Source organism: Haemaphysalis longicornis, unplaced genomic scaffold (assembly GCF_048455015.1).
Source record: "Haemaphysalis longicornis isolate Haplotype H1 unplaced genomic scaffold, Haemaphysalis longicornis Haplotype H1 scaffold_12, whole genome shotgun sequence".
Taxonomy (NCBI): domain Eukaryota; kingdom Metazoa; phylum Arthropoda; class Arachnida; order Ixodida; family Ixodidae; genus Haemaphysalis; species Haemaphysalis longicornis.
In genome coordinates, this window is record NW_027526225.1 from 56,335,443 (window position 1) to 56,359,167 (window position 23,725).

Consider the following 23,725-nt stretch of genomic DNA (forward strand, 5'->3'; position numbering starts at 1 on the left):
CTGTCTACCAGTATCGGCATCTCATCACCATCATTCCCATTCCGCCCTGTTTTGTTGCCTTGCACACTCCACTGTATGTGTGTACAAGCAGTGGCGGGCGTCACAAGACCCATCAAGACGGCGACGGTGGCAGGTGGTGAGCTGCGCTTCGACTTGACATCGCCCTAGCAATGTTGGCAGCACCGCCACTGCAGCTAGCGTTGCTGCTTGGCTGACCTCACCCCTGTCCAAATGCACTCTCTTGTTCTCTGTTTTTGCACTTTTGCTGCGTGCCTCATCTATTGCTCATGCAATAACAAGCAATCCCACAACTGCGCTTACGGGAAAATGTAAAAGTTGGGAAGAATTACAGAGGTCTGTAGCCAAGAGTGAAACGAGAGTGGAACTTTTAGAAAGATGTGCCAATTAGCCCCTGAAAAGTGAGGCAGGGCTTGAAAAAGCCCCGCTGCTGTTGAAGGAAGTGCTTCATTGCGAGCTCTAAGATGTTTTTGAGAATTATAGGGAGACGTTTCACTGTCATATCCTCAGATCCCGTGTATCGGACACAAAAGGCAAAGTTCGATCACTCGCCAACCTTGCACACATGGCTAACCAATCTGAACTTCCAGAGACAGCTTAACAGGAAGGACTGTAAAATGGGTGCATACAGGATCTGTGCTTTAACAAGAAGTCAAATTACATCTGTTAACACCTACAACATTTTTTTATTAGACACCTGTGCCAAGTCTCTTGTCCCTTTCTTGCTTATTTCTCAATAACAGCTATATGCTGTGCCTATCTTGTTGTTGAGCTGCGTCTTGAAGAACTTTTGCAATCCCTGTCAGATTGAGATAAACGGGGCCACTGACTCACTAGGTGAATGTCCACGGCAAATTACAAGACTGCTTCATCTTTATCACACTGTACACTTAGACCCTGCTTTTGCCTTCAACACATCTCATTCCAGACAAAAAAGAGAGAGACGGACGTCCACAACTGACTCTACAGTCGCATATCACTGGTAAGAAGTCTATCAAACACCACTGCCTTTCTTTTCTTTCGGTAGAACCATCAACAACACAGTTTATCAAAGCACCTAGTGCAACAGTTCAATTGTGGTTCGAGAAACACACAGGCACAATCGGTGAGAAGTCTAGACAGATGTATGAGTTTGCTGATTGTTGCCATGGGGTGATTCAAAAAGTGATAACGGGGGCAAGACGAGAAGAGTGACCATGGTGAACGACTTGCGGTTGTACTGCCTCGCGTGCGACTTGTGCGGCAGGGCTGGGCGATGATGCAATGGGCGGTTTGCGGCACTGGTGTGACCTCGTGATGCGGTGTCAGTGCCATATCGTTGTCCTCTTCTTGGCCTCTGAAAAAGCCAGGGACAAGATCAATGAGAGCATGCTCGCGCCTTGTGCAGTGAATCGAGCTGCTTTGGCAGCAAATAAGGTGCATTGTCCAAAATTGTTTAACAGAATCACCTGTCTCATTGGCGGCAAAATTAAAAGTATTTATTCAAGGCGTAACACTTCAGCAGCAGAGCCATAACAGAAGGGGAGGGGGGAGGGGCAGGGATTGTTGTGACGGTGAATTCCCCTACCTCACCCAAGGCATTTCCCTTAATGACTTTTTGATTGTTCTTGTTTTAAAATGGGTGAGTTGATTACAGGACACATCACACGGTTGATATGCTCACTGCATATTTCTGCAATAACTCTGCGGTACATATAGCCATTTCCTGGATGGAAACGGTTATGCATGGCTTCAACAATTTTAGACCAAAAACAATCACATAAAACCACAGACCTACTTTTTTTACTTGCACTGGAGCACTGCAAAGATGTAAACAATCAGCAATACACTAGCTAAATTACAAAGGTCACATGTAAGTTACCGTAAGTAAATGAAGTCTTTCTCAATGTGGTCAGTCTTTCTCAAAAGTACCGAGCCCATTCTGTGCATAGCCGAAGTGGCTGCAGAGCCACCGTACCACTGGCACTCACATGTTTCAAAAGTAGGTAGAGTGAGGCTTCTAGTCTGCTGGAAATCCTAAGCACTGCAGTTTGTGTCACATGGAATAATTTTTTATGCACAGATGTTTCAGCTCCAATTGCAGTGAGTATTGCATCCAAAATAGAGGCCGTGCACTGCTGAGCACAAAGCGAAATTTTTGTTGAATAGCTGTTGAACACAAAGGTAGCTTCCGCCAAACCGATCACCGAATTTGACCGAGCGAAGTTTGTAGCCTCGGAAGCTTCAATTGCAGGGCATTCTTAGTTAGATCTCGAAAAGGAATATTGTTTTACTGGTATTAAGAAAATGAAAGAAGAAGAAAACAGGAGCATGAGCTTTTAAGACTGTGCGGACCAACTTGTTTAAAGGAGTACTGACACGAAATTTTTACGTTTTTTTCACTGCTATGGGTGCCTGTTAGCCCACTAATCATAGAAGGGCACATTAGACGGTCGATTGCAGCATAAACAATCCTTTACGGCGTTGTTTATTCGCGTCAGTTTCGGTTTCGACAAAACGAACGCCGAGCAGCCGCCATGACACTGGGGTTCACGTGACATCAACATTCGTGTCGCACCACTGACGGTCTGGACGCGCAAGCGAGCACACTTGCGCGCCCCTAGGCCGGCCGAGGAGGTTTTCACCATCCCCACGCGCCCGGGCAGCATGACGTCAGTCCCAAAACCATGACGTGTACACATGGCGTAGCAGTGCGCGCCAAACGCGGCCGGCACGTCGGCTACGTCACGGAAGCCCCGACGTCAGCAGTTTGGGGCAAGGAGCAGATGATGTCATGCTGGCCTGCTCTGCGCTTTCTCATGCGGGCAAAGATTAAAATGGATTTAAAGTATGTTATACTGAACGGTTACTGTTGAAACTTGCTGGGAGATATCTCCGGATAAAGAGGAAGCATTTTACATAGTTATCTAAGCTTTGAAATTTTGTGTCACTACTCCTTTAAGAAAAAGAACAAAAAAACCTCTTAGTGACAGAAAAAGTGTCTGTGGGCAGGATATTTCTGAATGCGTAAGAACGCCTGGGGGGGGGGGGGGGGGGGCAAGGGGGAGGGCGGGTTAAATTAATCCGTAGCCCCCCCATGACTGTGAAACACATGACTGTGAAACACAGTCATGTGTTTCACAGTCGTGCTTAGCACGGACAAGTGCTGCCATCCCGCGGAGCCCGACGTAACGAGTGACGGCGCACCGCGGCCTTCGCGATCGGCTACCGGCGGTGCGCCGCCGGCAGCAAATCGCGGAGGCCATGGGCGCACTCACACGGTTGCACGGAGGAGAAGAGGGGTGCCTGATCTGCGGGCCGTGCGCGCAATGTCGCCTAGCAACAGACGCTTGGCCACAGATATGGCGGCGCACACTTGGTTGCCTGCATGCATTCCACACCACTGAATACCGAGGATACTATTTTGTTCACTTGAGGTAGGTCGTAATTGAGCAAACTTTCGCATTCAGACATATTTCAAGTTTCGGCTCTATCTTTGTTCCACGAAACCCGCTCTGTCGTGCATTCTTCTTATCTATTTATTTGTTTATATTAGCTATTTATATTTGTTATTTTTATTATTATTTATTTATTTTTTGCATTTCAGCATTGGTTTTATTTGCTGTAAAAATTTCACCACTACCGCCTCTCCCGGACAGAAATGCTTGGTGCACTAATGTTGGGTTGAATAAATGCTTCTTCTTGGTGGAACATGTGCTTGGTGGAACACGCAGCACTTTTACTTAATTAACAAAAGTTGCGTTACACGACGGTGAATAAATCTAACTTGTACTGGCGCCATTGCATACTATTCCGAAGCTCCCGCCCTTGTTTACTTTACACTGCACAGTCAGTACTAGTGCAGTGTTTCTAAATGCTTCTCCTGCATGCCCGCGCTCAGTTATTCACCTCTGCACTGCCATTCCCTGGACTGACAATATTTTAATACAGTGCAGATAATTTATAATGCAACCGCTTACAGCACGTGACCACTGGTTTGCCTCCATAGAATGCATAGCTTACAATTTAAACACGGTTGCATAAAGCACAGCATTGGCTTTCGTGTGGCATCTAGGTAAGCCTGCTGGTTGACTGGAGTGACTGGCATATCGTTTCAGGGTCGGAAAAAAAGAAAAAGACGAGGGGTTCGGTCAACGGATGCAGCGTGCGCGCTGTTTCTCTCCTCTCACTTGGCTTTGGAAAATAAAAAATAGGAAAAATAGGGTGCCCTAGATGGCTGCAGTAGGAGCGCTGGTTGAAGAGGTCATTGCCACTATGCTCTCATAATGTGTGCATTTCACTGCAGAGAAATTTTAACTCGAGGTTGTGTTCAGGTGGCCACATTTCTTTGCAGCTCAATACAGGACTGATTCGTCACGTGATCTCAAGTTGTTTAAAAGGACAAACACTCAAACAACCTAAACTGGTTACATGGGACCACCAGCCACTTGTGGTGTTGTTGGCACTCACTCTAGTATGGCTTGCATTGCTGCGAGTGAGTTGCAGGAGCCCTGGCTGCCTGATGCTGAACGACATGCCAGGCATAGATATCTCAGATGGATATTTCAAAGCCGACATCCCACAGTAAGTCAGGCAAATTGCTTCCAGGTGGAGGCGTCTGCTGAAGCCCAACTGCCAGGCTCATGCTGTGCAAGCTAGCAAGCATGCCAGGGAGAGAAATTTCCGGCGTGCTGCTAAGTCACTCAAATCGACAAGATCATCAGTGGGGTTCCAGCTAGTCATATGAAGTAGCAAGGATCTGTCCCCTTATACAACGGCACGCGCTTTCAAGCAGCTGCAGTAAGCATGGTCATTGCAGAGACTGCCTCGAGCTGGGAGGGGGTGACTTCGACATCACCGAGCAACTTCGGTGTTCATCGGCTGCGGCCAACGACGACTTTCAGGCCTACCAATCTGCTGTGTGGCCCAACCAAAAGAGACTTGTGCCAGGGCAACATGTTCTCAGTTTAAGCCTTTGAGGTCCGGAACTTTTACCCACTTTCCAGTCGTTCCGGTCCGCAACAATTTCACCAGTTTCTGGCACCGCGAAGAAAAACACAAACTGTGGCAAGAAAAACTCGCAGGATATTTATTGTTTCTCTTTCATTCTGCTTGCAACTCCTTTACTGATACTTGAGCAGTGTGCGAAACCACTCGAAGCATTCTCCTGGGTGCGTGTCAGGGTTGCTACTACAGGTATTGCACAAAAACAGTTTCCTTCCTGCCTCCTTTCGTTTTTCTATCGCTACGAACAGCACAGTCCTCACTGCTTCAGCCTGGGAGCTTGTAGATAAAATGGCTCGCCTTCGCTCACACTGCATACGCACAGACAGGCCCCGCTTTTTGGATCGAGCCCTCAGACCACCCATCAGCCGTTGGATGAGGTCATGGCGGTACTGCAGGTTTCGCTGCTCTTTCTCACCATGATTCTGCAGCTGTGCGCACCTCCAAATAAAACTATTGACAATGAAAACCTCTAGATTCCAGGAAAAAAAGCTTCCGCCACCATTTCATTGTCTTTCGACAAAATGTGTAGCTCACAGAGTAAGGATCCGCATGGTGCCATATCCACCGCCGTCATGGTCTTCATCACTCGCTTCTGTCGAATCACTGTCATCACTAACTGATGGAAGCACGCGATTCTCTTCCTCACTGAAGTCCTCACCGCTATCGCTAAGTGCTCCACCATAGGACGCACGCGATGAGAAAGCGAACAGCGCGCATGTGAAAACGCTCTGGAATCCAGAAGGCCCCTTGCTGAACATTGCACTGCACCCTAGTGAAGACGGAGGAGGAGGGATACAAAAATTAGTAGCAACAGAATGGAATGATTTACATTTACATGCACTTCTAATTTAGTTACAACAGAGTAGGAGCTGAACTGTTTCATTCAAACTACTAACGAGCTACACGACTGGTCAGCTGCTAAATCTTCGATGCGGCTGATGCCGCCTTTTTCAAGAACCCCTGGGAATACTACCGAGCGTAGCAATGTTCATTCCTGCTACACTTCGCCAAAAGAATGCGACTGAGCTGGGATTGTGCGAGAACTTGATGCTCAGAACTGGGGGCAATTTTGATTTACCATGCTGAAATGCCTCTCGCATTCAGCGTTTCTGTGGTACTGACCAGTTCAACTTGCGCGCATTGCCAGCTATGCTTTACAAGTTATTACGATGTCCAGTGGTGTAGGATGCGATTGGGTTGTCAGGTAGCTCCAGCGCAATGTGGCTAGACTGGGAGAAAGGTTTAGCCAAACACGGGTGTGTATTCGGGAGATTTTTGTTTCGACCGTACGATCGTACAAAACCATCAAATTCCGAGAATCTCCCGGATAATTGGGGAAACCTGGCAGGTATGTATCAGGAAGAGATGCGAGTTGCACTCAGCTAAGGCGCAGCTTGCAGACGAAGCATCCAGCATTGGCTGCCAGGCGATGCTGGTGCGCTAACTCTGTTGCGAGCTGTTTTTATTTCCCATTCCAACCTTGGCCACTTGGCGTGGATCGTGAATGCCCTGAAGCCTCTTGCTCGGAGGGTTTGGGAATAAATAGATGCACTTCAACACTTACGGTCTACTGTGTTCCACTACCAGCAAACCTTGCTGCGCTGGTGTAAGCAGGGTGGCCACGTGGTTAATGCGCCAGGAGCTAGCGTGGTGGCCCTAAGCCTGATAGCCAAGCTAGGTCACCACAGGAAACACTACCCATAGTGTGGAAACCCTGATATTGTTCCTGAACGCTACTGATGGTCTCTCCTAGCAGTGCCAAATGAGGATATCGGTAACACTAATCAAAGTAGACCACTCAAACAACGATTCTATTCATTCTTGGCCAACCCCCGGTAATGCTCCAAGGTACCATATGCCCTCCAGATTTACCTAGCAAGGGAATAGCATCGCTATTCCCTTTCTTGTGTTGTGTCTGCATATGTGGGAAAGGATCTGAGGCAGCCACAACAAGCTTTCTTTCGTTGTGTTTTTTTGCACTGCTGTTCCCAGTTGAGCTGTTAGCTACACAGCACAAAAACAGACCAGGGGCAAATAAGAGGAGGGTCTACAAATAAGCACTGTAGTTTCTCAGCGCTTGTTCGTAGTCCCTTTTCTTATTTGTCCCTAGTCCGTTTTTTTTTTGCTGTGAAGCTCGTGGTTTACCAACTAGCCGGCACCCTCACGCTCTTAGGTTCCCAGTTGTTTTCTCCCACCTCTTGTGTCTTTGAACACGGTGTATAAACAGAAAACCCCCACAGTTATAGCCCCCCATTATGAGTGGCCTGGTTGTTACGATTGCCACCCTGCAGGCACTGGGAACATGAGTTTGCTTGCGCAAACTTTCAAAGGAATTTTACTACACAGGTCGTGACGTCCACAAGTGTGTTTACCCAAACAACATTGAAAATTTGTTGGGCACTGCTGCGGGAATTTCATGTCTAGAAGGTGTTAAGTTCGGGCTCCTCATTTAATTAATGAAAGCCGCCGGTCGCTCATGTATTGGCGTCGCCTCCGCTAGTAGCTGCTACCCCGTGTCTCTTTCATGCAGCTGCACGGACACCAAGTTCGGAGCCGCGGAGAGCGTGTTTTGTGCCCGTCCTTTTGTGTGTCAAAAGACGGGGGCGATTAGCCTGAGTACCTCTGTCGCGTCGGAGGTGGCTGGGTCATTCGCCATGACATGCTGACGGGAAGCTGAATGATGGTGTGTCGAAACGGCGCGCGGTGTAATTTTTTGAGAATTTGTGAAGCCGGCGTCGGGCGCTCTTCGTTGACGGGTCGCTCGCCTCGACGACGGTCGCCTGGGCTGGCAGCATCTCTTCCCGTGGGCTGTTCAGGCGGGCGGCGGCGCTCCTTTGGTCTGGGAGGGGATTAGCAACGACTCCCTCTTTGTCCCGGTGCGTGCGCAGACAAGGCGCCAAGGCGAGGACGCAGGAGGAGGTTAGCCGAACGAAGACCGCTCCAAGCCGTCGGCTTGGCTTTTGAGCAGATGCCGCCCGCTGAACGTAATGGTGTGTCCACTTTAGGACGCAGACGTCCTGTATTTGCTTGTCGGGTGTAATAGCGTGCGTGGGAAACGCACTATAAGGGTATAAGAGAGAGTGTTGGGTCACGTGACCACAGGTGGGGACACATGTGTGATTGGCTGGTTCCTGTGGCCAATCAATGGTTTCTATTAATTGTTTGAAGGGTTTTTCTCTCTTTCTTGAACGCCCCCTTCTTGGAGGCGGGGTTTTTGGTATCAAAACCGGAGTGTTGGGTTTGGTCCGGGGTCGGTCGAGAGGGATCTAGTTCAGTATAGATCTCGGCCGAACAGGCTTCCGCAGGCAGAGTGACAATGTAACCGTTACTCTGTCCTGATGTAGATACTTGGAGTAATGTAAATAGGGTAAATAAACCTAATATCCAGCAAGGAAGGCAGTCCTCATCCCTCACCCGCTTCAAGCATCGGTCGTCGGTCATCGGAGCGAGTCGAGATCGTCCTCTCGGCTCGCGCATCAAAAGAACATCACTATTTCGTCTGCATTGGTCACCAAGAAGATGCAGACGTGAAATTTAACTAAGGCATGTTGCGGCGGCATATAAATCAACAACCAATGCCTCGACGGCCTTTTGGAGCAGTCCAAACACCCAGTTCCCAACACTGCAGTGCAACGACATCCAAATTGAAAACAGCGTTGCCGCACCTGTGCAACTGCTCTACAAAGACTATTCTTATCAATGGCAACGAAGATGCCAGCTAACGAATAAACTTGTACAGTGCAACTTCCCTAGTGTTATTTTCCTTTGTAGCATAAAAGAAAAAGCACGAAAACCATTCTTTATTACACAGGATTTTTTTACTGCACATACGCCACATTGCTGTTTCACACGTGCACTCCGCACCTAGTTTTAACAATCCACCAAGGGGGCGCACAAAACAAACCGTGCTTTATTGCTACATATTCCAATCATGCAAGTGCTCCCAAAGCCAAGGCAGCAAGAACCTCCACCAAGCAGGCAAAATGAAGCTTTGTACTTCCAGCAGCATGCACACAGCTCAGCCTAAGGAAAAGCACGCTATCGGTGCCTAAGAAAGGCAAACAACTTGCCCGCGGCACTGTTGTTCTCGGGCTGCTTTTGGATGGCCTGCACGCTTCCGGGAGCATTGCCGTTGCGTCGGCTGATGAAGTCTGCCAGCGGGTCCTGGAAAAAAGCCAGCGGGGAATGCCAATGGCCACAGGCGTACCACGTTGTTGGGTTATGTCATTTGCACTCACAGTAATCAACTCAACCACCACCTGGAATTTTCGCTTGGCTTATACCCCTGTCATACGGGCACTTTCAATCGCGATTGAAGTGAATCGCAATCGAGTTTTCGAGTGTGCTCGACGCACTGCCGCTGCTAAACGGCACGTTTCAATCTCGATCGAGAAGTTGCACCGGTTGCTCTCGTGTACGCCAGATGGCGCTAAAAATGTACTTCGTGCCCGGCGTCTGGTAACCTCGCACGGTCGTAGGTATACGTAAATATGTAAATGTTACCGCACGCTTATTTGGGTCAAGTCATTTGACACAATTTGTAACGTTAGTTGAAGTTGTCACCTTGTGCCATTACTTGGCGGGGACGAGAGTATCACCGCTTTCATTCGATCGCGCTTGAAAGCCTCGATCGCACTTGGGGGACCAGGATTGAGTTCGAGCGGGATCGGGCTCGATCGCGATTGAAACTACTGTGTAGCATGCGCCCGATCCAGATCGAGCTCGATCCGGATCGACTCAATCACAATTGAAAGTGCCTGTGTGACCGGGGTATTACTACGTCTTCAAATGCACTTCAGAGGAGCTTGATTCAAATGGCGTTCTCAAGTAACCTATACTGTTTGTCTCCTGGCAAGGCAGCGAGAAAATAAACATCACGTATACAGTGCAGTTGCGCTATTTCACATTTGTGATAATTTCGAAACAAGTTGTGAAATTCTTTGCTCCGCTTATTCCATTTGATCTGCATTTCTGTGCCACTCTTTTCGAACGGTGTTCTCACGTACTTCATACTTTTCATTCTCTTTGCAACTGTCCTCGTGCAGTGCTCCATTCTGCAGCCATTGCGCCATTCAGTCTAAATCACCAGGCTTTAATTTGGACTTTTTGACAGCATAACAAACACAAAGCATTCACCACGACAGAAAAAAGGTACCGGCCATGATGAAAATTTGTCAGGCGTGACACAACTTGGGATTAATACAAACGTAAACATGGTGTTCACATATGGTTTTCATAAATATGCGCTATCTATATGGGGGAGGCCATCGTCTTGCAGTGGAACGAAACAGGTTGCTGCGAATAATTGCAATGTGAACGCATGTGTGTGCATGAGACAGTGAAAGTGAAAGAGAGTGACAGAGATAGGAATGTCTTTTGCACGGGAAATCGGCTCTGCGTGTGCGACTATCCACACTACAAATCATTCTTGTGGCGTACACAATTTTCAACGGATTGCAATCTGCAGGCTATGTATGGCCATGCTCCCCTGGCAATTAAAATGCATTTCCCGAAAGCGGCATCAAGGCAGTGCAGATGAGGGCACACACGCTCGTGTCTTGGAGGCATTTGAGAACCTCACGTTTCTGATGATGATTATTCAGCATTATAGTAGATTTCAACTAAATGCTTTTACCGAAATGAAGCAGAACAGCATGACATTTGCATCCAAGTCAAATGACCTCTGGTTCAAAAGCATTTTCAAATGCCAGTGGAGCATGGGCATTAGTTAATGTGAGTCTACTGCAGTAACCATAAAATTAGTCGTAACCAAGTTAGTCTTAACGAGAGTCTACTGTATTAGAAAGGCACTGAAGACCTCAGAGCGCCGTGAACAAGAGCTTATTTGCGGTGTTCTCAAAGCCCACTCTTCACCTTCTCACCCAGAAGTGCAGAGAAAGCTGTGGCGCCTGCTCCTCAATGACTGACTCCATGTGGCAGATAAATCATGCATGCTTCTTTTTTATCTCATCGCAGCAGCCTTTGTAATAGCTGTGACCACCGCGAGTTTTTGGAGCTGCAACTAGAGTGAATATCCATTTCATTTCTAAGCTGTGATGCAGTGTGGCTAAAAAATTAAGTCAATACTTCCATACTGCACTTCATACTTTTAAGTATGAAGCAAGTAGGAACCTGAAGCAGACAAAGAAAACGAAAAACAGCCAGTGTTTTGGTGCTCCTTTTGAAGATGGCATAACATCAAACGGCCAAAAGATGGCATAACATCAAACGGCTAACTGCACTCAAAATTTCAATTTCTCGAAAACGTTATTTCTGCACAGTCTGCCTAAACGGACTGCAAGATACAAAATATGACAGCTGAAATACGTGTATTCGCCGCGCAAACAACCTTTAAAAATCGGCGATTTTCAAAGCGAAATTAAGGAGAGCGTGGCCATTACGACCAGGCCGAGGTGACGTTTCAGCTGGCCCAGCTGGCGAACGAGCGGCGGCATGCGGCCCGCCGGCCGGAACAAACCTGCACGCAACGTTCGCCCTCGCCACAGTCCTAGCAGAAGCGTGCCCAGCGGGGCTCCACCAGTTCTGATTGATTGATTGTAGGGTTTAACGTGCCGACGCAACGAAGGTGATAAGGTGCACCATAGTGGAGGGCTCTGGATTAATTTTGACCACCTGGGCCCGTTTGCCCGAACGCGATAAGTGCGGGAATAAGTTCTCAACTACGACTTTAACGATGTCTAGGTAATAAGTCGTTCGCCCAAAACTGATACAAACGCTCGGTTAAGGTAGCGTTTCCGTCGGGTTTTTTGGCAACCGACTTATTTGCCGTGGCCGACTTCAACTTATTGGCGTCTTATTCGTAAGCGGGAACTTAATCGAGAACTTAGCGTACGGGCAAGCGGGCCCTGGGGATCTTTAATGCGCGCCGAATTCTCGCACACACGGGCGTTTTTGCTTTTCGCCTCTATCAGAGAAGCAGCCGCGGCGGCTGGGAATCGAACCCGCAACCTCGTGCTCAGCAGCGCAACCGCCTTAGCCACTGAGCCACCGCCGGCAGGTGCACTGTCGTCTGGGACGGAGCTATTTTAACGTTTAAAACTAATTAACAACGCATTTCACGGGGCTACCAGTCACGCCTCAGTTTGTTTGGTGGTACGTACTGTACGTTCAAAGTAAATTGGGGTGAAATTTGAGTGCAGTTGGCCTTTAACTCTGTCGGTCACTCCTCCTCCACACCAAGGTCCCAACACCTTTTTCTTTCCTGGTTCCGAGCTGTACATGCTGTTTTTTTCTTTCCCCACAATAGCAAATGATGAAGACAATGATAATAACAGAAAGTATCATGCCATCAGCGGTGCGGCTCTGGCGCAAATAAATTTCCGATAAATAAATTTCAGGTATTCCAGTGAATGTCCTTCATTTCTTCTATGGAAACATCGCTGAAAACATGAGGCAAGAGGCAATACAGGATAGGCATCAGGTACTAAACAGACTCATGCTGACAACAGTTCCTTGAAGGCTCATTTAGCAAGTAACATTTTGGTTCGAGCAGGACCAACCAGTTGGTCAAAGAATGTGTTGCCATGCTAGTGGAAGTGCCAACTGTCAATAAAAGAAATAAGGGCAGACGGGCTTTAATGCTGAGAAAAGACGGAAAAGACCCAGCATTACAAACTCCAGATACCATTCTTTATGGCATAGCGTAATTCGGCCAAGCAACATGAAAATTTGGGCAAGCTGGTCATGCATGTTTAACTGCAGCGCAAGCGGAAAGACACGGACGGCAGGAAGGGAACAGCCAAAGTGCTGACTTACGACTCGGTCAAACCAGAAGATGTCTCAATGACCGCCGGCGGGAGCACCACAGTAACGTTAAAAACAAAGGAGATGGTGATCTTACCACCCACTGCAATGAATGTGGCTGCGAGATGCCAAATTACCGGCCAAGAACTAGGACACACTTACTGGGAAAATTATCAGAATAGCTGAGAGGAGGGGGGAGCATTGTATGAGTAGCTTCAATTGCACTGACGAAGAAGGAGCTGGACTACCTAAATACAGCACGTGCCGATAACGGTTAGTCGTGCAGCTTGGTCTCTGTCTCATGTTTTCTTTTCTTCGGTGTCCTTTATATTGGCTGTTCCTGGAGAACATATTCAGTTGTAAGTCAGCGCTGTGTTTGTCCCGCTGCCGTCATCCACGTCTTTTCGCTTGCGCTGTGGTTCAACAATGTAATTCGGCTGCTGTTATTGAGATACGACGAGAGTTGTCTAGCATTGGCGCCTTCCTTGTGTCACCCCCTCTTTGGCTGAACACCCCACAGCTGCAGTGTTCAACAAGAAGCTGAAGGCTTTCGGCAATCTAAACGCCCATCACAAAGAGTTGCAGCAACCTCTTGCAGCATCTGCAATGCACGCACAATGTGGGAAGCATCCGAGTGGCCCTGCTGATATGACAGTAAGATAGCGCACCGAGATCGTCACTGTTTGCCCATTATCTGGCCATTGTTTAGCTGCTGTTTGGCCACAGTACACTGTGTTGCGACTGTTTTCCTCACACTCTGTAGCAGATGACGCGAATCATCATGGCACCATTCTATTCCTCACAAGCTATCGCATGCTCTGGTGGCTGTACTAGCTCACGCGTTTTTTTTCTCGCACGTTCCTTCAAAGCCTCCTCTTGACACTACGTGTCTCCCTGCTCTCCGATCATCACGCCACAGAGGTCCAACACCCTGTTTTGCTCATGCCAGATGCTCCCAATCGGTTAAAAACTAATTCTCTTGCATCAAACTCAACCTGACAATGTGCAATGTTGTTATATTCATTTGTTATTACTCCATTTCCTCCCGCTTAGAGATGAAGGTCATGTGTCGTTTGGTAACACAGCACGCGCTCTTCTTTTTCTTTCTTTCTTTCTTTTTTTTTTTCTCTTTTTACAGCTTCACACTTTGTGAACGCCTGCGTTTTTGTACTGTATAATGTCCTTATACGTACGAGATAAAACTCTGTTATCGCCCTTAACAATCCTGAGTTTTCAAAACAAGAACGACTTGTTCTCTGCGCTCTGTTGAAGATAAATCTTGGCTACGTGTGTACAAGATGTTTTCTACTAAGTTGTATTGCGCATATCTGTATTTATTCCCACCAGCAATATTCCCATGTGCAATTTCAAATACCCTTTTTTTTGTACGATCTCGTCTTTCTCTCTTTACTGACATATAACGTGTTATTTGTTGTTCCGCTTTTTGTTCATTCAAAGTTTGATGTTACCTTACAATTCTGTCGCGACACTCACCCTTTGTTACCCCCCTTACACAATGCCCCGCAATAAGGGCCTGTAAGGTATTTTTAAATAAATAAATAAATTTCTGTTGTCAGGTCGTCAAGCAGCTGTTGTGCTGCGAATTAGGTATATAAATCTTCCCTTCCTCCTTCTCTTTTGTTTCTTTTTGTGCTTCTTTTACAATAGTGTGTGTCTAAAAATTGCTGGCACATGACACGACAGTGTTGTGTGTCCCATTCCAACGCAGGATTTCTCAACAAAGCATCCAAGCTGCTTGGCACGCAGTGCCACCACAGCACCTGCAACATCTGCTTTCCCTTTACAGTTATTTTTGCTGCAGTGACGGAACTGACGCTTCATGCAACAAGAAAGATGAAGGCCTTCAGCTTACCCGGCCCGTCAACTCCAGGATCTTTTGTTGCATGTACAGCAAGCGGCCCCTCTGGTACTCGTAGCTGGAAAAAACAGTGATTTTGAAAATAATGACGTGGTTAGAAGTCAGCATGTATGCGAAGCACTGTGACAAGCATCTAGCACAAACAATTTTGCTGAAGACCTTAAAATACCTGACAATGCTCAGGAAAAAAACTGCGCAAACTTTTCAGCTAGCTGAAATCAAACTCGAAATCAATGAAGAACCCGAACATAGCGTTGAAAGCCAATGACCCCTGCAGTAGATGCAGTTTCGTACCGTGCACTTCGCAACTACGTATATTCTTAACCAGGCAACAGAGTGGGGGAAAAAGGCAGCACAATCAATGAGTAGGATTAAGGTCCTCATACGTTGCACAAAGCAGCGTATCGCCTCAGGCGGCTGATCACACTGCGAGGTCCAAACTAGCAACTTTTGTGACCGCTTGGCAGCTATATGTCAACGACTTCAAACCTGCCTTGTCTTCTTGACCACAGTAAAGCCTAGCCAGAACATACCCACTTAACCCTTTCAGGGTCACGGACGTACATATACGTCCTCTGAAAACACCTTCAATGTGGTCAATAACGTATATGTACATTATTGCTTGTATGCTTAAAAAGCACGCCTTTTTCGCCAACTTCTCTTGCTTGGCATATGCTGCCACACTGCGGAAATATGTCAAATTATTTTCTTGCACCGATGGCTCTTCTTTTTATGTTTTTATGATTTACTTCAGCGGTGCGCCGGCTATCGCTTGCGCATCCAGTAACGAGAAGGCGTGCTGGGTATCGCCCCCCCCGGTGCCTCTTGCTTCTTGCACCTGCCACAGACCAAGGGCGCCTGCGAAACTGATGAGGCTCTTTTCTCCCCCTTTTTTTTTGTATTTTATAGCAGCGGTGCACTGTCTATCGCTCGCGCATCCGGCCGCGCGCGCAGCAGCTGGTTTTGGTATCGTCTTCCGGGTGCTTCCCACTTTTTGCGCCCGTGAAACTGACGTCTATCTGATTTCGATGCATCGATGCACAATGCATCATTTTGTAAACGTAGTATAAGGTTTTTATTTAGAATTTTTCTTGTTTTACTCATGAATAAGCCACATGTATGTAACAACACAAACGATTTTTTTGTCACTTTATGGTCACCCTAAAAAAATTACGATAATCTTTTCTCGAAACAGATTCATCCGAAGAATTTAAACCAGCAATAACAAAAATCGACCCTGGGGGGTTGCATTTGGCGAAAAAATTCGGCCCTCAAAGGGTTAAGTCGTGGTTTTGGTTAAAGGATAGTCCAGCCATTCACAGGTTTGCTGCCACCAGTCTTACTACTGCTCTGTGCGCAGCCTCTCCCCGAAGTACAGCTTGGTCAGGTTCCGTTGCATTTTATGCACGGACAGTCATGCGCACCGTCAAATCCCATGCCAAGGCTATTCAAAGGCCACAATCTCTGTGCCATGCTCCCCAAACCCTCGGCTCACCTGGCCTGCTGAAGGCAGCTCACCCACTCGTCGCAGTGCTTCTGCGTCGTGCATGTGAACAGGTGCTTCCGCTCCGCATCATCCGCAAACGCTACAACAAGAAGGAGGCACAATTACAGTCCAGACAGCTGCGATTGACTCAAACACACACAGCCACACAAGAACTGAGATACAATGAACTAGGCAGTACGTTTCCAATGGGCCAGACAAAAAGGGGCATTGAAGGCCTGTGCAGCTATCTTTAAACTTGGCTGAGTGGAATATTGTCTAATTTCAAAGCTCACGGTGGAATTACAGAAAATGCAGCTACACCTCGGCTATGAGAAACAATGTTACAGAGGGCTATGGCTTAACCGAAGCATCCTCGGCCTGTCAAGTACGACAAAAGATTGTTTCTCACTTCTATAGAAAAAAACTGCTACGGAAGCCAGGAATCGAAGCCACAACCTCACACTTAGTAGTGTAGCACCTTAGCTACTAAGCTAAGGTGTTACATGTCAAGCTATTTTACAATTTAGCTCAGCAGGAGGTCAGGCGATGATGGAGAACGGCGGTAGTGTGCAATTGCACCACCCAGATGCTGTGCATGTTCCACTGTTCCCTCTCCTCACAGCTCTAGTTGACGATGAACCCCGCGCCACGAATGGCGATGAGGACTTTGCAATGATGATAATGATGAGTGGCGGTGTGACAATGATGGCGGCGCTTGGCGCCACTACACAGTCAAGACTGATGTTAGCAGGATGGTGGCACCATCTGCAGCATGAATAACAAGTTTCTTTTTCCTACAGCCTCTGAGGGCTGTAGGAAACCTTCCGGGAACCTTTTAACATTCATAAAACAGTTAAGGCTGAAAGTTGGGCTAGTTGGTGTTGATTTAAATACATATTAGTACCAGCAAAAAAAAAAAACACGGACCAAGAAAGAAGCGAACAGCCCGTTTGCTAGGGAGAACGGTGTTTCTTGTGTTTATTAAAACACACTGTCTAGAGTCCCGTCTGACAGCGCTCCACCTCACTACTTCGGGCATGGCTTAAGTGCTGCCCGACAGCATTCAAGTTTTTAAGGCTAGGTTGGCCAGTACCACATCATCTGCCATAGTGTAGAAGTTCCATCTTGGCTTCATGATGCGAAGGCCCATGGTCCGAGCCCTGGGTTTGCTGGATCGTTTTTTAGTTAGTTTTAGCTTCAACGATAATTTTGATTGCTTAGCTTAGTTTTTGGCGTTTTGAATGTTTGCTCTTTGTGCGTTCCATTACATTACTTTAGGTTACATTAGAAAGAGCAAAGCAGTGCCAGATACGATGTTTCACTAAAAAAGGCCGGTGGACGCTGCTTTAGTGGAGCACTTTTAGTACCCTCGAACAGCACTCTAATAAAAACCAACGTCTCCTGCACTGTAAGCACATGGGTTGCATTTCGGCAATCCTGTGCTTTGATCCTGTGCTGTCCAATGTAGCAATGTAGCGCACAGCTGTGCACTCAGAAGCTGACAAAATTTCCTTCCTTATTAAGGTGCACCCATATCGTGCAACAAGGTGTATGGTGATACAACCCAGTAACGTGAACATACACGAACATTATAGCGCATAAGTGAGCTTCAGGCAATTCCAATTAATGAAAAGTGCCAATGTAAGCAGACCCAGGCAAGCATGTACAATGCTCAACTGTAACTGGAAGTGCATAAAACGGCTGATAAATAGCCAGGAGTTTTGCCCCTCCACATGTAAAAGCACTACAAAAAAAGGGCAGAGATTTGAACTAGGTGCAGGAAGAAGGGTTGCAGACTTTGCGGCATAATTGTGAGCTTTCTGATGTTCCCGAAAAAGTAATATTGTCAGCTCTAACGTCCCTGAGCATGTAACTTTCACAATCAGGCCAGTTTATTATTCCACTACGTTCAAAACATGCTTTAGGAGCCCTTTAACCTTCCTCAACACAATATTTGTAATTTTGGGGTAGCACGTGTTCATTGCGGCACGATAATTGGTGGCACAGCCCTCGCAAAAGAGCCCAAGTTCTGCAACTCGTGAACATATACCTACCGATAGAAAATGCAAATGCGTAGTCAACGCTTGGTTCATGCTGAACCTTGCAGCACTCGATGACAAAAACGCCAACAGGCTGGAAAAGGAAGAAAGCCAGTTTGACAAAGTCGTGCACATAGCCTTTCTCGTTTTTTAGGACTTATGCACTTCCTTTCTTTTGAATCATGTTCAACAAGACAACAGCTGCACACATTATTCCCAATGGGGTAACCACACGAAAGCATTTTCACTATACTACAAGTACCTTCCCCAGGGAAGCATCTCCTCATCCATTCCCAGCCCTTGTTGAAGCAAAGATAACACCCCCCACAAGATTGCTAACAAAGTTCTTGAAGTATGTGCAACCCAAGCACTTAGCAAGTTTAGCTTCATCGGAAACGTCACTTGTGCCTTCAAAATAAAAGCACTGAAGTGCCATGTTAACTTCATCAGTTAACAAGTTTGTTATGATTTGACTTCGTTTCCCACCATGGTTGTATCCAATATTAGAAGGAAAAAATGCCGCAAAATCGTTATCAAACAATGTGCAGTAGAACTGCTTTTCTAAGTCATATAATTCAAACCAACGGATAGTTTGAACTGGCCCATTGGTTCCACCAAAGTGACGTGTGTTAGAATGGGGAAGAACCCTTCTTGATTGAAACGTGAAACGCGTGTAATTTGAGCAAGATCGCCCGTCTCAGACAACATCTCAAATGAATTCGCCCAGATGTTGTTGTTCCGGACTGTCTCAAACAAAACCTGGAATGAATTCGTCCCAATGTTCCAGACCGGTGTTTTCATGCACTTTTACTACTTCTACTACTTCTACTAGTACTTCACTACTATTCCTGGTGTATAGGTGTGTCTTTTTGCAGTCAATGCTACAAGTGCACTGCATTTCATAGCTAAAAGGTGTGTGCCTGCTTCTTGGGGTTCCCAATTCGACCTGTTTATTGCATATGCCGCACTTGCGAAGTGTGTAATTATTGACATTGCACTCCTGAGAACACGCAGTAGGGCCTACTTTGTCACACTGTACTACTAAGCAAAACAACACCATTGCCAGTTCATACTTAAATAAATTTTAAAGCATTGTATTTTTTTAAAAAATAAAGCTATGGCAAAACAAATTACACATTTTAAATCAGTGTAAACAACTCATCAAGACTGCCAATTTTCATCTAGCTGACACTAAAAATTTAAAAAAAATTGTGTAAAGACCCACCCCTCCCCTTTAATTCAAACAAATTTTCTGTACCCTCAGGGTTCAAATGAACAAACTGACTTTATAAACAGTAGTTCTTGAAAATTAGTTTCGTGATTAACCAGCACATACACTCTCCTTGTGATAATTAGGCTGTTAACAGCATAATTAAAGTTCATTACAGAGTGAGAAGTTGCACTGCACACAGAAATAAGGACCCACGGCCTTGCTACTTTGGAAGGCTAGTGAAATGCGCACTTTGGACATAAACGATATCGAACGAAAACAGCAAAGCACCACTGATTCCATGCCAGAGTTCATAAGAGGAAAACAATCCCCTTCTTCTTAATATTACAATTGTCCATTAGCAACCTCTGCACATTACCAGTCTCCAAACAGTACGAGAAACGTGCTAGTGCGGCATTCTGTCACTTTTTTTCCTTGAAGGCTGAGCTCACCTCTTCTTCGAAGTTTACGCCTCCGTGTTTATTCAGGCGGAAGTAGAAGAGTAGGTTTCCCTTCAGCTTAAACCATCGCTCCTTGAAGACTGCACGAGGAGAAACACGTTGAGATCACGAATTAGGCGCATCGATTCTTAAAAATGGACACTAAAGGCTGGGCAACCTCATGTTCCTGCTTAAAATAACACCTTTTATAACTCTTTTGACTCTTGTCTGGCGGCCAACGAAATGTTGCTTGCTTAGAAATAAATCATTTAGGTTTAATTCCCTTCTTTCCCCTTCATTTTTCGTGACATTAAAGAACACGTCGCAAGGTATGCACAGCGAATTGGGGCCCTATTCTAGACTTTTGTTGGGCGTTGCCATACCAAGACACCAACGAGGCCCTTTTCTATTTGCTTTCAGTCTGCATGACACCAGTGAAGGCCAGCCGCAGCAGGGCTTAGGGATATGCTGATGGCTAGGATAGGTAACTATAGGTTTCATGCCCTATACGGACATGACATGTCCGTTATGCTGGCGGAAGGTTTAAATGTGGTCGTCAAACGGCCCAATGCAACCTGTCCTGTGTCTTCTGTGGTCAAGCGGATTGGGTTGGTGTGTTAAACAGTAAGATGCCTGCGATGCGGGAGGGATACAGGCAGCCCTACATGTGTTCACTAGAATAAAGCTGGGGCGCTTCCAAGTTTCATTCAGCTAATTGACTAGGAAGTATATTCAATCGCAAGTTACAAACAAACGTGGTTTGTTTCGTGCACTGCTTAGACTGCGTCCAGCTTCGCAGGTCAACATCCTTCACAGAGTGGAAGGGAACTGATTTTTTTCCAAGAGGCTAACTAAACAGAAGTGGATTAATATATTTATTTAAGATATAGGTGCCCTACCTTGCTGTTAATGCGTGCGCGAGCTCTGCCAATCCCATTACGGCGTTCACGATTCGCAACGTGATAAATCGATGTACGGATGCTGCAGTAAGCGGTGTGTATTTGTGTTTACAGCCCTCTGATTGTTGTTACGTTGTGAACTTCTGAAGGGCAGCGCGATATTTTTTTTCAGATATATTGCTGGACACTTTTATTATTAGGAAGTTATTTGAATTGAAGATTTTCCTAGTTTCATGTACCACAAGAATGTTAATCACTGAAAACAGGCAGGGATGTGAATGAATCAGTTCATCATTAGCCGACCAATGGACAGCACTTTCTCACTTTGACAACCTCGCAGTAAATGGCCAGACAACGATTGTGTGGCTTCAATACTGCCTCCCTGTTGTAAACATTTTAACGCCGTGTTTGCCCAAAATTTATACCAAGAATAAATTATTGGCCGCTTTTTCAGCAGTTCCGGCGGATGTTTCGAACGCCATATGACCTCCGCGACTTAATTTTCGCGGCAGCAAGTGACAGAGCCATACTTTCGCTTTGTGCGAATGTTACCAGAACTTTATCACGCACACACAATGTTTTCTTAAGCGAAGCGCTAGATGACATCATGCGTCTCCCACAGCCGATAGCGCGGGCTTCATTACGAACAATCAGGAATACGGCATTTCAAAAGCCCCTCAAGTTTCGAAAGCGAGAACTGAAACGAACAGTTAGGAATGTCGACACAGCTTCCGCCGTCAAACGGAATGACACTCCTTTGAATGACGTCAGCAGCAGAAAAAATGTAAAAAGAAATTGCCCCGTTAACAGGCATCAGCTCAAGGCTTGTGACAGACATCAAATTTAGAGAAGTAAAATTGTTGCTTGCGAGAGTGGAACGGATGGAAAATACCTGACAGCTGTGCTACAAGAACGCCGAATTACACGCCCCTACAACGCCAGCAAAGACTGTAAAATCTAAACTATTAACGCGTTTAGAAAACCTGGATGCAGAACTAAGGCCTCTCTTTCCGTCGTCAGCACACAATAATCAAGATCACCGTAAACAGACAACCCACCTTCTGTGAAGGATAGATTACGGTGGTTCAGACGCCCTTCTTTGTCGGCAACTCCGGCGGCCACTGCTGCCATTTCTTTTTCGTTGAAGCGCATGCTGCCCCGAGATTTGCAGACAGGAGTTCAAGGGCAACACAAGCACTGCACACTACGCAAGCGAGAAGCACTGAGTGTTTACATGAAGATCTGCGAAGTGGGCTAGATCTGCGCCAAGCTCTGACGTTCGACCGCTGCAAATCGCCATATTAGCCAATCTTTTCCGATGGTACTGATGATGATGGTGGAATTTAACATTACAGGCAAATAGTCTCAACCTTTATGTACACTGAACAAAGAATATATAGTAAGTAAAAGTAAGAAGTTTTTCTAACACGTTTTTTGCACTTGATCCTTACCCCCCACTGCTCTCTGCGCATGCGCCACGTTGTTATAGCAACGGAGGCGCGTCGTCTGCTTCTAGGACGCCGGGGCCGCCGGGGCAACGTTGCCCACGGCTCCAAATTCAAACGAGAGCGCGCGGTGGTGTCGCACGCCGCACATCAAAACGCGCCGTTGGCAGCGAGAAGCGTCGCCGCCGCATATCATTTCGTGATAAATAAATGCGAACGTAAAGCGCGAGGCATCCGTCGCATTTAGCTCAGCATAGTTATGATCTGACATATGATCTGATGATTTGTGTCAAATTTCGATATGCGCTGGCTGTAGCTAGGCTAATAGGCGCTGTTAGGGCTGGGTGTCGATTAGAAAAATTAATCCCATTAATCAAAAAGCATTAATCAATTATTTGATCGGTTAATCGGTTGGTGCAAAAAAAAATCAAAACATCCCCCTCGCGAGGGGCACGATCAAATGCAGAGCATTTCCGCGGGGGCGTGCCTGCAAGTCTTATGGATTACTTATTGGTTGTTGTTTTTGTAATTGTTGTCTTCCAGCGTAGACATTGTCGATGAAGTCGATGGTGAAACGTGAAACGTGCCGTGAACCCCCTGCCGCGGCTATTACGCAACGTGGAGAGGCTACGACGCAACGTGGCGCGGCTATGACGCAACACAATCCAACACAATCCACTTTAATCCAACCCAATCCAAATCCAATCCAAGCCAAGCCAAGCCAAGCCAATCCAATCCAATGCCCTTCGCGAGAGAGTGTTATAGCGCCGAAATCGCGCCACCACATGAACGCGAACCGAACGCGGCGAGAGAGGGTGTTGCGAGCGGAGAGAAGGCGAGGAGGACGCGGGGGAGAGGGCGCACCTGTGGCCGACGGTTGAATGAGTCAAGGATATAAGGCGCGTGCGTAACCTTCCATTCTGTGTCGGCTCCGTGGAGCGGGGACCCCCTCTCAGTCACCGACGGGGACGGTCATGTCGAGAGAAAGCTCCCCACGAGTAGGCGACGCACTCGCGTCGGACCGGTTTCCCCGGGACCCGCCGGCACCGTCCGCCTCGGCTGCCTACCGAACCCTACTGCCGCCGCTTCCCACCGGAAAGATGTCCGAAAACTCCCTGTTTCTGCATGGAGACCCGTCTGCACGGCCTTTCAGAGTGGAAGATTTCGCGTCCACACTTCGTGACATCACGGACCTACAGAAGATCGAATGCCTCGGTCCCTTTCAGTTTAATCACCTATGGATGGTGACATTCACATCGGAAGCGGACATGGAGGAGCTGGCAGCACGCACGGAGATAACAGTGAAAGGTAGGCGGTGCCTTGTGATCAACCCCAACCGCCGAGAAATCGCGGTAAGGGTGCACTGGGTACCGCCAAAAGTCCCAGACGAGCTGCTCATCCGGCAGTTCGAACGTTTTGGCCGAGTGCAAAGAGTGGTTCGTGAGGGGTGGCAGAAATCCGGCCTCACGCACATGACCGGCACCACGAGGATCTTCCACGTGATTCCCTCAACCCCGACATCCCTGGAGGCGATCCCTCATCAGGCGACTCTCAACGGT

The 23,725-nt window shown here is 47.0% G+C and overlaps 1 protein-coding gene across 1 annotated transcript; it reads right to left on the reverse strand.

The window, feature by feature from the left end:
- Positions 1 to 791: 791 nt before the first annotated feature.
- LOC144162686 (pleckstrin homology domain-containing family J member 1-like) lies at positions 792 to 22,071 on the reverse strand. The gene is made up of 7 exons (XM_077693319.1): positions 21,780 to 22,071; positions 19,835 to 19,923; positions 18,188 to 18,266; positions 16,143 to 16,233; positions 14,642 to 14,705; positions 9,075 to 9,168; positions 792 to 1,354 (listed from the first exon to the last, which is right to left on the reverse strand). The coding sequence occupies exons 1-7, from the start codon at positions 21,871 to 21,873 to the stop codon at positions 1,323 to 1,325; spliced, it is 543 nt and encodes a 180-aa protein (XP_077549445.1). The 5' UTR covers positions 21,874 to 22,071; the 3' UTR covers positions 792 to 1,322.
- Positions 22,072 to 23,725: the final 1,654 nt, after the last annotated feature.

Excerpts from the sequence above, each read along its gene's own strand:
- LOC144162686 (XM_077693319.1), bottom strand. The coding sequence starts at position 21,873 with ATGCGCTTCAACGAAAAAGAAATGGCAGCAGTGGCCGCCGGAGTTGCC. Across the intron at positions 16,234-18,187 it reads CGCATTTGCATTTTCTATCG|CGTTTGCGGATGATGCGGAG; the intron begins GTAGGTATATGT and ends TTCTTGTTGTAG. Across the intron at positions 9,169-14,641 it reads TCCTGGAGTTGACGGGCCGG|GACCCGCTGGCAGACTTCAT; the intron begins GTAAGCTGAAGG and ends GCTTTTTTCCAG.